This window comes from Homarus americanus, unplaced genomic scaffold (genome assembly GCF_018991925.1).
Source record: "Homarus americanus isolate GMGI-L3 unplaced genomic scaffold, GMGI_Hamer_2.0 scaffold16716, whole genome shotgun sequence".
NCBI classification, from domain to species: domain Eukaryota; kingdom Metazoa; phylum Arthropoda; class Malacostraca; order Decapoda; family Nephropidae; genus Homarus; species Homarus americanus.
The window spans coordinates 39329-56730 of NW_024752009.1; the positions used below are offsets into that span (position 1 = coordinate 39329).

The 17402-nt window shown below is 35.5% G+C and overlaps 1 protein-coding gene across 7 annotated transcripts in view; it reads right to left on the minus strand.

Annotated features, from left to right (window-relative positions):
- The window catches only part of LOC121854910 (protein kinase C and casein kinase substrate in neurons protein 1-like), a 75169-nt gene that overhangs the window by 12741 nt on the left and 45026 nt on the right, over nt 1-17402 (minus strand). For 5 of the 7 annotated variants that reach the window (XM_042349715.1, XM_042349718.1, XM_042349717.1 and 2 more), the window contains 3 exons: nt 15437-15547; nt 11221-11375; nt 3646-3711 (listed from right to left, as the gene is read on the minus strand). In XM_042349715.1, coding sequence (XP_042205649.1) covers nt 3646-3711; nt 11221-11375; nt 15437-15547 — 332 coding nt within the window. The remainder of the gene's footprint in view (nt 1-3645; nt 3712-11220; nt 11376-15436; nt 15548-17402) is intronic. The other 2 variants (XM_042349720.1, XM_042349719.1) reach the window with 2 other exon arrangements.

The following is a 17402-nucleotide window of genomic DNA, read 5'->3' on the forward strand; positions in this document are numbered from 1 at the left end:
TCGTCATGCTCGTGTTCTCTTTAAGATATTTAATTACCAGTGCATTTCACAAGCTAGTTGTTACTTCCCTAAGTGCAAAATTTATCAGAGATCTACAGAAAAAAGTTATTATTTCTTATAATTTCAGAATACTATAAATATGATAGATTAAATACAGTACTAAAGAACTGTAGTGACTCTTTATGTGTCCATCCACCAGCCTATCAGCTGCCTTGCTACAAACTGACCCTAGGCCTCATTTACAAAGTTTGAATGCACAGACTTTGGTGCTAGTGTGATGCACCTCACTAGATGCTAACTTTACCAAATATATGAGGGTAAAAGGACATAGTAGTTTTACAAATTCCCCTTTTCCACATAGTCAATCACTATACGAGTATTTCCTAGTCTACGTAATAGTTAACACACATCAAGCCAAAGAATATATTTTTCTTAGAGGACATGTTGAATGGGCACATATCTGAAGGAGACCACAAATAATGCAGAGCCCCACAAACATGAGCCTGAGGACAAAGCCTGGCCAAGGCAATTAGCAAAGATATAAATGCAAGCTTTTATATGTGATCCAATAATGATAATGCTTGTTGATGAAACAGTATTCTATGATCTTTTACACAAGAACTGCAGACTGACACCTATAGAATGATGAAAACCATTCACAACTTTCCAGGCTGGAAAGTGAATGCATTTAGTCCTAAAGAAAAGTGTCTCATTTGTAGATATTAATTCTTGGTTAGACCTAAGGGATGCCCAACTGAGAAAAGAACCAATTGAGACAAAATGTGAGGCTCCTTAAGAGTAAGAAGCCTGTAAATCGTTTCCTCCTTCAGGGGGAAATAAAAGGAAAATGGCCCTAAAAAAGGGTCAATTCCAACTATTCCGACACAAAGTTAGCTACAGTAGTAACACCTAAGGGTTATATTCACCAAAAAAGAAGGTACCATACATCTTTCTAATAATGTTGTTGAGGTGTCAACAACAAGAGATTCTGACAAGAATTTAGCAAAGTTCAACTGTAAGCAATTCAAAATATTTACAGGAAGATTGCCCACAAAAAAAAGGCAAGTTATAACTTGAATTAGCTTCCAGGAAGGTTCAAACTGTTATAATAATAAAATCCCTCTGCATTCTCAATAGACTACTGAAGCAATAAAGGCACTGTGCACAGTAGATAACACATCCAAAAAGCCTAAACATGAAACTCAACCAATATACTGTACAAGTCTTGGTTGAAAAGAGATGCCTCTTAACCCAAAGAAACACCAGTTCAGGGACTTTCTCCTGGAGCCATATTGGTGACAGACCCCTCAATTCTAACATACCTGAACCTAAGTGGAAAAGAAATAGTAGTTCCCTCTGACAGCCAATTAGCAGCAGTGCACATAGAGCACATTATAGTCTAAACCTATTTTTGATACACAAGGAGGCAGTGTGGATGGCACTACACCTGATTGCCCTCACTTCCCCAATTGCAAAATTAGGTTTCTATTCACAATTATGTGAATTGAAGAAACCCTGGTTATGAACCAGCAACCCTCAGGAGAGGAGGCAAATACTGTATCCACTTGATCAATGCATGGGGAGGCCCAATAAAGAGAACTTCAAAGGAAGGAAATGGTACAAGCAAAGTACAGAATATGACAATGAGGAGATTAAACAAATGAAAGAACACCATACCCACTTCCTCATATCTTTAACTTGCATAGAAAGTATACAAACGGATTCCTAGTCTCGACACTGCTTACAACACTTCATATTAACTGGGCATACAGTACAGTATTGATAGCTAATTTTTGGAAGAAACATGTTCTTGGAGTGCACCATATCTAAAAAGAGAACATAATATAATTCTTCACATCAGTTAACAGTGTAACTAACAGAAATGGTTAAACATGAAAATATAAATAATCATGATTGTAGTAATCATAAAAATATAACTTATGAATTGTTGTGACAGCCATCTTCAGAAAGGAAAGTGATGACTCAATTCAAATGCACATCAAATGAGCACATACTAGTATTACATGCCAGAATAATGCATTGGAGGCAATTTTTATTCAACTTGGTGTGTTGCAAATTTAAGCAAGGTAAATTGGTCTGTTGCAACTTCAGCAAATACTGATATGGCAGACAGTATTCAGCAAATGATATAAGCTGTGGAAAATTTAACTTCCCTGCACTACATTTGACTTCGGTTCTATACCAAGTCTCTATGTTCTTACTATAGCTTCAATAATTATTATAACAGCCTAAAGCTTTGAAAGAAAGCAAAAGTAGGTTCCACTGGCAGCATGGCCAGTACTGCACTCAACTGCATCCACTTCCCTAATTTGTAAACTTATGAACCAATTTACTGCTGAGTGAACTGGGAGTGCCCAGAGATTGAACCACCAACCCTGTGAACAGGAAGCATGCACTGTATCCACTCAACTGTCGTACTTCCTAAAGCCTTAAGTGCCTTGTAATACTGTGGTAGTAAAGAAATTCTTGACAGGTTGGTGATGAAAAGATCTTCAACCTGCATAATATCAATGCAAGTAGGTTCAACCCCATCCCCCCTTTTCAGCAAATATTTGTTTAACCCAATCTACTGGTCTTAAATTCCAAGGTGTTGGTCAAAATTCGAAGTATATGGTATGATTAATCCCTAAAATAGCCCCCAAATCTTAAAATTTGGACAATATATCCTAGTACCCCAGGAAAAAATTTTCAAGGGTAATTCTGACCACCACCTACACATGGTCTTGGACAGGTGATACAAAGCCAATAAAATAATTAACGGGTGAATATAATGTCTTAAGTCGTTAATTTTGCTTGTCTTCATTTACTTTTGAATATTACTGTATCTAATGTATTGCCATGCAGAAACAGTACCTTTAATTAACCTTCTTTATTATTTATTTCATCACTAGATTTAATACAACCATTATGAACATAAAAGTCATTGGAAATAATGATTAAGTATTTACTTTTGTTTCTGGTTTTGTAGAAAGCATTTTCTGACCATGAATACATTGAGATATTCCTCAGTGATTGGTCATCTATTTATATCTATATCCCTGGCAGCAAACACTAAAGAAATCTAGAGCACAAAAGGTTATCTCTTCTCACCAGAGACATTAAGATAATGCAGAAGCAAAATTTATAAACATGCACAAAAGCAAATAATGACAATACCATACAAATACACAATATCCTTTAAGGCACTCTAAGGAATTAGTTACTACCTTACATGCAACAAGTTTAGCAAACATTTAAAACATTTTAGAGAAAGTGACAATGCTGAGTTTTATTAAAATTTAAATCTCATGAATGGGAAGTTCATCCATGCACATAATTGACCCTAAAAAAATATTATATATACTGTATATAATATCTCCTATTATTACAATGCATTCAGTAAGTATGGTTTTTGTCTGAGCAAGGGTGATGGCACAAGGTAAATTTTATAATTACCAAAGTCCTGTATACCTGACATGTATAATGAAAAGAACCATTTTCTTTGTGGCCACAATTAAAGGTTAAGTTTTCTTAATTGGACATGACTCGACATGCTTTGCAATTTACTTCAAGATGAATGAAAAACACAAGGCAACTTAACCAATTGCCATCACCCATAATCAAGGCAGATTTTTACTCCCTCACTTTTGACTATGTGGATCGTCCTCCTCATCGAAAGGATTAGAAGCTTCTTGAGACTCCTGTGGATCGCTGGGGTGTGGGGGAGAGAGGGTGGGTCATTATCAAGGGCTGAGGCACAATAGCATACAGAATACAAGTGACCGCCTCCCAACATGTATGGACATGGGCTGGCTCTCTTTTCATTAATACTGTTGTGTTAATGAAAATGGAGTGTAGTACCAAAATCAAATAAAAATCCATTCTAAAATATTCAGTAGTTGCAAATGGTGTTTATATCCCATATGATGTATACTGTACTATGATAAATAAGCAAGTACTGTACTGTACTGTATACTGTACTGTGTGTGCATAATTCCAGTTCAATCCACTGTGGGAGCTGTCAGCCCATGTCCAACCAAAAGCAACAGAAATATATCCCTGAATTACTGCAATGCATGAGCTTACTGCAAGATGAATGCCATCTATGTACTATATTTACAGTGTCTGACAGGTACTAATACTGAAGGGAGAGGATAACAGTATAAAACTGTGGAAGGTAATGGTCATGGAACAACTCACCAGGGAAAAAGAGAGGAACAAGTGGGAAAAGTTTTAGGCAAGGTTCTTATATCTGGTAAAATTTTTATTGCAGGTGCAATTTTATTTTACAATTAGTAATACAAATACTCTACCACTGAATAACTATATCCTGAGCAATGAGTCACAATTATATTATTGTAAGATCTAGACTGACTTTTTTTTCCAATATCATGCAAATTATGTACAGGTACATGGATTGGCACAGTACAAGGCCTCTCATCTAAAAGGATTCTCAGGTCACATCACAGCTGGCTTACCTAGTGTTATATTGTAAGCTATTATATTTCTTTAGAAATTCGCAAAAGACTATTACAGGTATTAATGATATTCTCCAACCTTAATATACTGTCACTACATGAGAATTACCGTACCTGTAATTTGTACCTACTGGTATACTATCTGCACTTGTATTTATAAGAATGTTTTTGAATTTAGGTCAGAATACCTATTTCACCTCCCCCATTTTTATGTTTCTTTCCCCCAAAAACGTCACACTCTTAAATATTGTCGAATAAACAAAATATTCCCAGTTGAAGACGACCAAATTTGGTAGCATTCATTCGGGAGTGTTCAATCAGTAATATTGGGTATAAAAAATAACTTCTTATTACCATTTTATTCCCAACTGATGTTTTTCTAATACAGTTGGGTCTCACATTACGAGGTTAATGTAACCCGGAGGGTACCGCGGAAAGTGAGGAACGCGTAAAGTGAACAACATAACATATGGGATTAATTGAAATGGAGTCCAGGCCGATCCCCAAACTCCACTTTTTGACGACACACAACTATGTTGTAGTAAAAATATTATCTTAACTTTATGATGGCATGCACACACAATTAATAATTAAGAGAAATATCAATAATATTAGGTTTTTTAACACTTACATTAGTAGAAAAGATGGCTGGGCACACGGGGATGGGCGGTTGGTTCCGAGGCAGAGGGCAGATTATTGGCCCTCACCTGTATCACTTGTATCAATTGTATCACTATCCACCACAGAGGCTTGCAGGGCCTCTTTGTCAAACCCCCCAAAGTTCATATAAGTCCATATCCTCACTATAATTATCACTATCACTGACTTGGGCCGGCTGTAGTGGGTGGCGGGTGAAGAACCGGTAATGTTTTGATGACTGGGCGACCTTGTGCGCACCATTTTCGCGCCTCTTACACAACATGGCGGATGGCGGGAGGTTTGGATCCAAAAATGGCGCGGCTTGCCAGCCGCTCTCCGCGTAATGGGGTTCACGACCGCGGAATGTGAGCATGTTAGGTTCCGGCAGGGCACCGCGTTAACGGTGAACCGCGGAATGCGGGACCGCGTAATGTGAGGGTTGACTGTATAGATGCAAAATAATTTCCTCTTTCCAGAGAGAAAGAGGAAAATAGGGACATGTAATTTGGATCCCTAGATAAGTGGAAAAGTACATACATTAGACCCTCACAACTTTGGACTACAGTCATTTCTGCTACAACGCGTGTTTTGTCAATGCAAATTGGCTATAACGCGATTGATGAATAGAAGAATGATATTTGTAAAACGTGAACGCATGTTGGCTGTAACGCGATTCCACTCGAACGTTTTAAGTGTACTGTCGCTTGGCGCGGGGTTATGCAGTGTTTACAGTTCACGTTCAACATCACATGTTCAATTGATTCATGTGTTTTGTTTGTGAAGTGTTATTTGATAGGGACTCTATAAATTTCATCCTTTTTTTGCAAATTGAGCCGTTCCCATAAATACTGCATGAAAAAATAAATAAAAATAATGTTTCGCAGTGTGGACTAATAGCGTTTTACACCCGCGCGCTCTGTTTCCATCACACGATCAGTTGAAACATGTGAGTTATTTTGAAGCGTCCTCAGTGATTTTTGCTTACTATTTCTTCAATTTTGTGATATTACTGTGAATATGGAAAAGAAAAATATCTCCAAGAAGAGTTCTGGTGATCACATTCCCTGTCTGCATGACTCCTCAACCTCAAAATCACCCTTCTCCCCCATCAAGTTATAATCATATTTTTTGAAGGTAAAGTGTTACATTTACTGTATGATTTCATAATTAGATATGAATGTAACATTTATTTAGACTGTGCTATTCTTTGTGTTAGGCTAATTACTAAATTTTTTTCAATTTCGAGTAATCTGCACCTAACCCTATTTTCTCCATAAGCCCTGTTATTTCTTATTTGCGAATTTCTACAATGCGAGGTTTTACAAGAACACAACTATCACGTTGTAGCAGAACTGACTGTACCTGTTCTGTAATCTGGGAGAAGCCCAGACCAAAACTGAAGTTCTCCAAGAATTTACACAAGGTTACTAATCTCACACACCCCCCAGGCACATGCATTCAGTTAATGCCCTGTTCTCCATAGTCCAATAAATACCCTTGGATAGTTTTGTTACTTTTTATTTATTTATTTAATTTTTTTCATTGTTACCTAAATATCTACCATACAGTATTCTTATATACTCCTTCAATGACATAACATTTAGCTGATGTTAAGCAATAAAACTATAGATTAATGAACAAAGTTTGATTATTGGTAAGATATAATTTCTTGCCAAGTAATTTTTTTATTATCTATATCAGTGGTTCTCAACCTTGTTTGCCCCATGCACCCCTTTCACCATGTCAGAATGTCATTCCCCCCTCCTTTCCAAGATTGTCTGCCTCAAAAAGTGCATTCCAAATAATATGCATATAATACTGAAAATCCTTTATTTTTTCCATATTAGTATCAGTTCCCCCCCCCCCTGAAAACCTGAGGGGGGAAATTCCCCCCTGGTTGAGAACCCCTGATCTATATACTGTATAATACTCTATGTAGTTGGGAGTGACTGTGTGGATGTTGTCCACAGCTGTGCACTAAGACACAGTAGTTGCAATATTTCTATCTTGGACAGGAATAGTATCATCCATGGAAAAAATAATAATAATAATATGCATGGAAGTAATAGAATTGAGAAAAACCTTATTTCTTCACTCTGTTTTTAAAACTTTTCATGGGGGTAAGAATACATTTATCACCTATAGAAAAATTTCCTTAAGTTATTAGTTAATGTGCACAGCCACCATCTAGTGTGATATGTCCATTAGCCGGAACAATTGGTGCAGAGCACTTCCGGGAATGAGAGATTTCCGGGTAACGAGACGACTCTCTCAATGCAGGAAAAAAATCCCTCTTCCACGGAATTTTCCAGGTAACGGAAAAATATTCTCGTAAGTTCCAGAATGATGCATTATTTCATCTCTAAAAGCCGGAAAAAAATCACCCATTCCCAGAATTTTCCAGGTAACGGAAAAATGTTTTCAGAAGTTTCAGAAACTGCGCATTACATTATCTCTCGAACCCGGAAAAATATCCCTCATACCCGGAAATTTTCGGGCACTGGAAAATTTTTCTCAGAATTTCTGGAAAATGACCCTGATTTTCATCTCTAAAACCCAGAATAAAAATCCTTCATCCCTGGAATTTTCCAAGTACTGTACCGGGAAAATGTTCTCGGCATATTTTGAGGAAATTTCAATTCCAGCTATTGGAAAGTTCCGGGTTTGATGGATTCCGGCTAAAGGAGATACATATTGCTGTATTATTGTGGATCAGTCTGAGGCTGTGATGTATTGTGCTATTGTACTTTTTTATTTGAGTGTAATTGTTTATACCGTATATACTCGTCTATAATTCTTCCTCATTTATAGGTCGACCCTGATCTTTTTACCAAGAAATCATTAATTTATGAAATGCCTCATTTATAGGTCGACCCAAGTTTTAGAGGGTAATGGAACGGCAAAACCTTCACTAAAAACACTCTACGTCCTATAAACTGAGGGTCGCCGTGCCTGAAACACCGAGCGCCGAAGGCAAGTTGTTTACCATTATTACGACACTTTACACTGAAACGCCGGTAGTTTCAGCAAAAATATTGTATATTTCCATTCAAATATTTATTCAAGTCAATTAGGAGGGAATATTATTGTAATACAACTGAAAACCATTCGAAAAGCAATTACGGTAACATCTTTTGAACAACGAAAGAAAGCGAAAATCGATTGTTTTTGTCATGATTTTATCCCACTGTAATACGTACGTCATTTCAGTAAAAATATTAAATTTCCGTGAATGTATTATATCGAGCACAGTATGAATAGAATATCATTGTAATATAACAGTATTTTAACCGAAAACTATTAAAAAAAACGAGTAACATCTCTTGAACATCGGAAGGTTAGGTAAGTCTTTTGTTTTCGTCATGTATTTTATCCTATTTTACATTGAAATACATCACTATTCAGCAAAACTACTACAGGTTGACAACCCTTTATCCGATATTCCGAAAACCGAAAGTTTTTTTGTGGGGCTTTTTATTTTTTATTTTTTATCTATTTTTTTTTTAAACAGGGATTAGCCCACCCAGGCATAGATCACTGACCCACATCGGGGCCTGGGGGGCAAAAATGCAATAGTAATACTAATTATAATAATAATTATTCATAGTAAATAAAAATTTTAATTAAAAATACACCAAAATAAAATAATGATAATAATAATAATAATAAAATATAATAATAAAATTTATAATAATAATAACAATAATAATAATAATAATAATAATAATAATAATAATAATAATAATAATAATAACAATAATACTGTATTAATAAAATAATCATAATAATAATAATAATAATAATAATAAAGAAATACAAGAATGAAAAAAGATAAAAAGTGAAAAACATGACCTAGACCTATGAATTATTATTATTATTATTATTATATTTTCGACCTCCAGGCCCCAATGTGGGTCAGTGACTTGTGCCCAGGTGGGCTAAAAAAAAAAAAAAAAAAAAAAAAAAAAAAAAAAAAAAAATCCGAAATCCCTCTGGCCCCAAGGATTTCGGATAAGGGATTGTCAACCTGTGTTTATTTCCGAGAATATATTCATTCAAGCACAGTTAAGGTAAAATATACTTGTGATGTAACAGTTTTTAACTGAAATTGATTAAAAAAACACATAATGTCTAGCTGATACTCACCAGCTAGTGGTGCGGCGCGCATCGTTGTAAACAATATGAGGTCGAGGTGGATTACCGGGTATTATATTAAGTGTGAAATATCGATAAGGTTTTTATTACCGGTATTTTGTGTAGATCAATGGGTACTGTAATACCGTATATGATATGATAAGTTAGCCTGTGCTAAGAACTTCAACAAAGACTACTGAAAGCATGTTGTAAGGTAAGTTAGCCTATTGTAAGTTGGTGAGCTTCATCTGCTGAAGGCACTGCACAGCTTTTCATTACTAATTGGTACATATTTTGTTTCCATTGTTTACTGGCAGTAACTGGTAAATATTTTTCATGTCTAAAGCTAAAAGTTGCTCCTCGCCCTTCCCATCATGCACAGATTCAACCTAACAAAACTATTAACCATGTAGAGGTCAACCCCCAATTTTTTGCCTAAAAATTTGGTCTTAAAAACTCGAACTACACACAAATATATACGGTATTTGTAGTCCTCTTTTATTTTCCATGGTGTACCAGAAAACTACAGTACATTTGCTGGCGAGTTTAGTAAGTAAGTAAGCACTTTAAGCTTCGTCTGGTAAATATTTTGGACCTTTGGTCCCTAACCCTTATTTTGTCTTGAATTACATATCTTTTGTATTGATTTTTTTTTAAACATTCATAGTCCCTATCTTGCAAAATAACCCAAGGCTACTGTACCTTAAGAAAATTACAGTATACAAATATAGTAAAATTCACTCCACAAACCTTAATTTTTCCTAATTACTTTGTCAACTATCCAGCAACACTCAGAAGTTCCACTTCACATACACAAACACCTTCACACACACATGCATGCATACACTCACACAAGCATGCACACACACAAAAAACAAACAAAACATAAACAACATCACACACACAAAAACACAAACACCACACATATGAACACCATCACACACACAAAAATAAAACGCCATCACCCACACACACACAAAAACACGAACACCCCACACACACCAAACACCATCACACACACAAACACCATCACACACACCATCACACATGCACGCACGCAACCACACACACACACATGCACACGAGCACACACACGCACACACTGGACCACCATCAGCCAACTGTAACACAATAATTACAACTCTACTTATTTAAGTTATTTCCACTTACACATTCCTTCAGGAGTAAATCTCGCTCTCCTGCTGACTTTAATTTCGCAAGCTTTACTTTGCCCCTAATATTGTTCTCATAAATGTTCTTTCCTCAATTAATATTCCTATTGAAGCACTTTCACTGTCATTCCACTTCTTAAATGTGTTTATTATTTTCAACCGGTCTGATAAGTTTTGTGCTAATATCACATGTAAGACTATGACAAGCCATTAGTAGACCATTTCAAAATAAAACAAAACTAAAAAAAAAAATTATGAGAAAATTTGTCCGCGTTAGAACACAAAGACATTATGTTAACTGATCAAGCTGACAAGTCATCTCGTGGGTCACCACAATTCTTTCTCGCATTTGAGAGTTTGGAATTTTTCCCAAATCCTGAACATTTTCCCAACTTCCAGAAGTATGAGAGTTTACTGTGTGCAAAACCATCATTATCCGCTGACATCATTGATTAAAATGGACTAATGCAGAGTATATCTGCCTGGGTCATTTCATGAACATGCAGTTATATTAATCTTTTTAAATTAGTCAAGGTAATAACCATTATAAATCCCAAACTGTAAGCAAGTGTGTCATGTTCCAAGGAAGAACACTTTTACTGTGTGGCAAGCCAACTGTACACACAGAAAAGGAATATTCTCTTTATGAATGAATCTTTAGTATTGTCCATTCCTCATGGAAAAAAGTGATGCAATGAAATTTACTTGCAATCAATCATTATGACAAATGCATTTAAAGCCCTTGATGATTATCATGAACAAGAACAATAATCTGCATCTACCAAACCAAGACATACCTGATGGCTGAATGCCTATTATTATCAGAGGATTTTGAGGTGGCTGAGGTGTTGTTGGAGGGAGCCTTGACAGAAGTGAGTGTGACATCTCCCACACCACTTACTGCTCCTTTTGGTGCCTTCTTACTGATGCGGTGAAGATCAGGCGTGTATTCCTATAAGGAGGGAGATATGTTAACATGTGAAAGAAAGAGGTTCAACCAGAAACAGATATCACAAGATAATACAATCCATATAATCTTTAAATAACAAAACAGTACAAAGCATTGGACTTCAATTGTGGAATATATGCAGATTTGAGCCTTTCTAAGTCCAGTCATGATAAAAAAAAAAAAAAAAAAATCCAATATTTTTTTAAAGATCAGTTAGAGAAAACTGCAAGTAACTTTCAATTGAAGGTCATTGGCAGGCAGAGAAATCTACTGACCTCAAACAAAACATCCAATAAAAAGGGAAAAGAAGTATAGGTGGCGGCAAGTGAAGAAACTTTACAAGGGCAAACACTCTTTTAGGATTGAAAACACTGAGTATAATACAACTCTTAAACAGATAAATTAAAAATCAACTGCTCGATTTATATAAGTATACTTTAAACTTTATATACAGTATATAAAGGAGATTTAAAATATTTCACATTTCAGTATAATATTCACAACAAACAAATTTAGAAATCATTTGAAGGATAACTTTCACTAACAGCCAATTCCAATTTATGATACAGCATCATAAATGAATATATCCCATCAAAACATTAGAAGTAGAGCATTAATACATTTTCAGTACATTACTGAAATGTCAACTAAAGCTCAACCCATAAACACAAAATGACATGTATTGTACTGCAAGAATTACAAATAAGGTTATACAGTATGTACACTTCCTGAAAAGAGAACATCATGCTCCCACACTACGAACAGCACTACAGTAATAAGATCTACCATCAAAACTAGAGTTCAGCTTAGGTTAATAGGCCCTTACCTTGGAAAAGGTCACCACACTGGGTCATAACTTGGCAATATAATTAATTCTTACAACTAATATCTAAATCAACTACTGTACTATCATATTAGTTATAACTAATGTTATCTATTAATAATTCCTTATTATAAGTCTGTTAATACATGCATGAATGTACTGGAAGTTCTCTGAGAAAAACAACATGAAAAATATTAAACATCATTAAGTCTAACAAACTGTTTGGACCAAAAATTTGAAGTGGTAAAAAGTTGAATCACCATCACTGAAGATGTTACAAGTTTGCACGATTAAAGCTTTTTTTCTAAGGGCTAAGTAAATATAAACACAGCATCCTTTGAGAAAATTTTTGTATCTTTATGATTTCTGTAATTAAGTAACATCGTTTATGTACACATCCATATAGCTGTACACAAGTTTACCAACGCCTAGAACAACATTTGAGCTCTTATGCACATTTTCTTCTGAAATGATTCAATGATGTGACATTAGCAATAAACACAAAACTGCAATAGAGCAATATTATTGTAATGTTGCTCATATAACAGCATTATCCCTCGTATTTCGAGCTATTAAACAATTATCTCCCATAATTTTGCAATCTGTTCTAAAAGCATTATGCCAGTCACTAACAGCAACTATTGAATATAAAATAAGCACAAATGCAGCCACCCAGTTCCCATTTACTGGCAGTGAGTACCAGATACTGTGATCCCTCGGTTAACAAACGGTTCGGTTAACGAATTACCTTAAATAAGAATCTTCAATTCGGTTAACGAACAAAAATTTGATTAACGAAATCCTTACGAACATCACATTTTGTTGTGAGCATCAGCTGATGGGCTAGTCTGCCAATGCAGTAATCTGTTCTATGTTTACATTTGTTTCCAGTGGAGTAAATATCAATAGAGTTGTGCTCTTTAATATTTTTGCATTTTTTATATTAAAATTATTAGTCATTTTAACATTTATTTAACATATTGATAATATATGCAGTACAGGGAACTATTTTTTTGAGCGCCCATCAGCAGCTTGACTCAGCCACCAGGCATCAGTTGGACTTTGAAAACAGTGGAGTGAACATATATTTTGTTGGTGTCTTGAATATTTTTGCATTTTCCTTGAAATTATTGGTCATTCTGAAATTTAGTTAACATGTTGATAATATATAGAGCAGTGCAGTGTTGATTTAAAGAAAAAATCTTGAATTACACCTAGTGAACTTAAATTTTATTGGTGAAATGACGGCATCAAGCATGGGTCCACTGAAAGGTGATTTCTCCTCCATCCCCACTTCCTTCTCTTCTCCCTTCTCCTCCACCCCCACTTTTAATTCCCATCATCATCATCAACCAGGAACCTTCTATATACAACACAAAGTAAGTGTACTTTACTGCATTTTTTTTTTTTTTACTTTGTATGTACTTTTCGGTGAGCTGGAACCAATTACCCAATATCCCATTGAAACAATGGATTCGGTTACCGAAATTTTCGGTTAACGAACGACCTTCTGGAACGAATTGTGTTTGTTAACCGAGGGACCACTGTACAGTGAAGAGGTGATGTACAGGACCATATGAGGTGTTGCAAGCTAAATGTCAAGCACTATAGCAATTGAAACAATTTTAGCAATAAGCTTCTTGATAACAGCATCCATTTTAGTCATTCTATTTAATTTTGGGAACACTTCCAGTACGAAGCCCCTAGTTAATATATTGCACTAATGGGGTCTAGCATGAAGGAGGAATATGTAGTGATGGAAAATATAAACATAAAAGGGTTTATTGATGATTTCAAGGCTGTCACATATGAGTAAGTGAGGAACTATGTAAGACTAAGTGAGGGACTTCTATGTAAGACTGAGTAAGTGAGGGACTGCTACATAAGCCTGAAAAGGCGAAGGACTCCGCTGTAAAGCTGAGAAAATGGGGGACTGCTATGTAATGTTATAATTGTGTCTTGATGATGTGATTGGAGACTTTTCTGAACTTGGCTTTCTCTCTCGGGGAAAGGTTTTCCAAATGACCATCTCAAGGAAGGTATTTCCTTCCTAATGGCCATCTCATGAAAGTGGTTCTTCAAAGGCCATCTCAACGAAAAGGTTTCCAAATAGTCATCTTTCAAGGATGAGCTTTCATATGGCCATTTTTCAAGGAGGGGTTTCCATATGGTAATTTTTCAAGGCATGGGTTTCCAAACGGCTATCATTCAAGGACAGGGTTTCCATAAGGTCATCTTTCAAGATGGGTAGTTTGTCCAAATTCAAACTGAATATGCAAAATAAGATCTAATTTGTATTATCTCCCATGGAATTGGGGATATGTAAAAAGGAGAGAAAAAAGCACTACTTCAGATAAATAAAAACAAATTATGTAAAACTTCAATACCTGGGTTCATCTGCATACAAACCTGGTATCACTTTGAAAACATTATTATGTGATGAATTTATCTAGCAATGAAAAGGGAACAGAAACTGGAATGCTTTAGTACAATGAATGAAGTATAGTACAGTAATCTTATGCCTGCACTAAATGTTCAGTAGGCTATGAGATACTGAACCAAACAGGTAGGTTATGAATAATAAGCAGCAATAAGATAGGGGCTTCATGATTCTTGTTACCTAAGTCAGTGTCTGTGGCAGGGTCACATTCTATGTCAAATACAGACTTGAGAGGGGAGTAGGACAGTCAAAAGAATATGTCAAAGGTCTCTTAAAGATTTTATCTGACAATTCTAAAGAATATATACTTAGCTGGGTTGACAGCAGGGAAGTAATGTAATGGAGTAGGTGATGCATAGTAACAGATATTAGTGGCAATGTTAATAACAACTTGTGTGTTAAACTGTTGATTTTTGAAAGCTCATGTTGGATAAAAATGTGATTTAATAATAAGGCAGAACAATGGGTAAGGCAAAGATGTAGTTGCACCTAGGAGTGAAGAGTTAAGGTCATAAAACTAAACAAGGACACCAACATAATCATTCCAAGAACAGAAGCAAATACAGTACAGTTCACCTAAAGAAGAGATGGCCCTGAAATATGATGTACAGTACAAAGAATCAGATGGGACAGGAACCAAAAATCAAGGATATTTCAAAACATTATTGAAAGTCAACGAAAAACAAGAATACAGTATAAAAGTAATAAATAAAGAAGTAGACTGTCAGTGTTTAAAAAACAGATGTAGGTTGTTGATTAAGATATAAGGAACAATATGAGAGAAACAGTGAGGTGTATTACTGGCAAGTCATCGCCGACGGTGCGTTGGTTCAGCAAAGTGATGGCTCCCTCGGGGATCTGCCCACTGCGCTTGCCTTTGCTGCTAATGTCGCGGAATTCTTCTGAATATTCCTGCACGCACATGCACGGGAGCAAAAAAAGTAAAAAAAACAATGCAGGAAAAATGAAATTCAAGTCACAGTGGTGCCACACAAAGTCATGTATTGGTCCACTGGTGGTTCAAGATGACAGAGCAAAGCTGTATAAGCATTAACTACAATTTTGGAAAGCATTTATCATGTTAGTTCAAACGTCAAACAAGGTCATTATTTAATCTTGCCCTATCTCCACACATGGACGAAGGATGGTGTGTTAGCAATTAGTGCGAACGGAGACATGGCTCACCTCACTACTCAACTTACTATGGCGAGATAACAAAAATGATGCACAAGCTCATGTGGAATTTGTTAGTCCCTGGACATATTTTAAGGACTTTAGGATAGGGGTTTTGATTTAAACCACATTTGTGAAAATGATGTTGAGGCTAAAAGGAGAGAAAAGAACAGATTATTAAGTGCCTTTTAAAAGACATACAAATTTCTTCAAAGTTCTTACTTGCACCTAGTGTTAACGTGTATGTTGTTATTATTATTATTATTACGATTATTTTTTTTCAAAAGCTCTTTCCCACTTAATGCTGGGTGACTGGGGTAAATACAGACATGCACAAACACACACATACATGGTCCATCTACTTATTGTCATTCATTCATTCTTACTGCACCAATAAATGTGTTCTACTCCATAATAGTACTCTCTCCTTCCACAACAAGGCCCCAAATATTGTAATTATGAATACTGCAACTATTTACAAAATGTGTTAAACTTCATTACTAATGCACCTGATTTCTAACAGAAAATAATTCCATGCATATGAAACTGTATAGAATAACAATATTTGTTAAGCTTTGTATACCCAAAGTCCAGAGGCAGGTCACAGTGACAACTACAATGTGGGTATATTAGCCCCTCAATGTTAGAATAGATAATTTTAAATGTATTAAACAATGACTAAATTGACTTACAACACCATTCCATTTCTCTAGTAAATAGTTTCAGTGTACCGAAGTGTTTCTGGAGATTGGGCAAGTTCCACTCACACAGTAACACTAGTGAACTGGGGATTAGTCTACTACAACCATATAATAACATTAAAATATTAAAACATTAAACTACTCATGCAAACTTCAAACATTATAACCAACATGAAAAACTGTCATTGAAGCGATCATCAGCAAATGATCACAGTAAAGTGTCTGCATGCCATTATTATAACACAAAATTTATATGGTGCAAAATGCAGTGCAATATAAGCACACACAAAGTCTACTTTTAAGAAAGCAAATTTACAATAAAATTTGGCAAGCTGAGAGCAGATTACTGACATGGAGTGTGAGTGAGGGCTTAACATCAATGGTAATAACCTGTCATATGTCACTCACCCTGCATTGGTAATTAATAAAATTTTCATAATTCAATGTTTTTACAGTATAAAATAATTTAAACAGCATTTTCTTTTTTATTCAAGAACTACAGTATCTTCTATATTAACATGTTACCATAAGCTATTACAGAGCACCAATTCAGTTATATCAGCTCATCAGTAAACCAGGTAAATGTAAGAGACTCAGGTGATGCTGTCTATTGAAGCATTTATAAAACATAGTGACATTTACTCTAATGGTATCATTCTTCAGTCTCCCAAATGACAATTTTTTCTTATTATCATAAAGAACAAATACTTATACACAAATCACACACTTAATGTCACCTGTGTGTCTATGTGTGATGCTTTTACAAAATTCTTGTTGGTATGGTGCAAGGTTGCAGGACTGGTGCTGATCCCCTGATTCTTAACATTCAGTAGCTATTGGATTAGCCATCCCATCAGTAGGATGCTAGTCCACTGAATTTGCTCCACCATCAA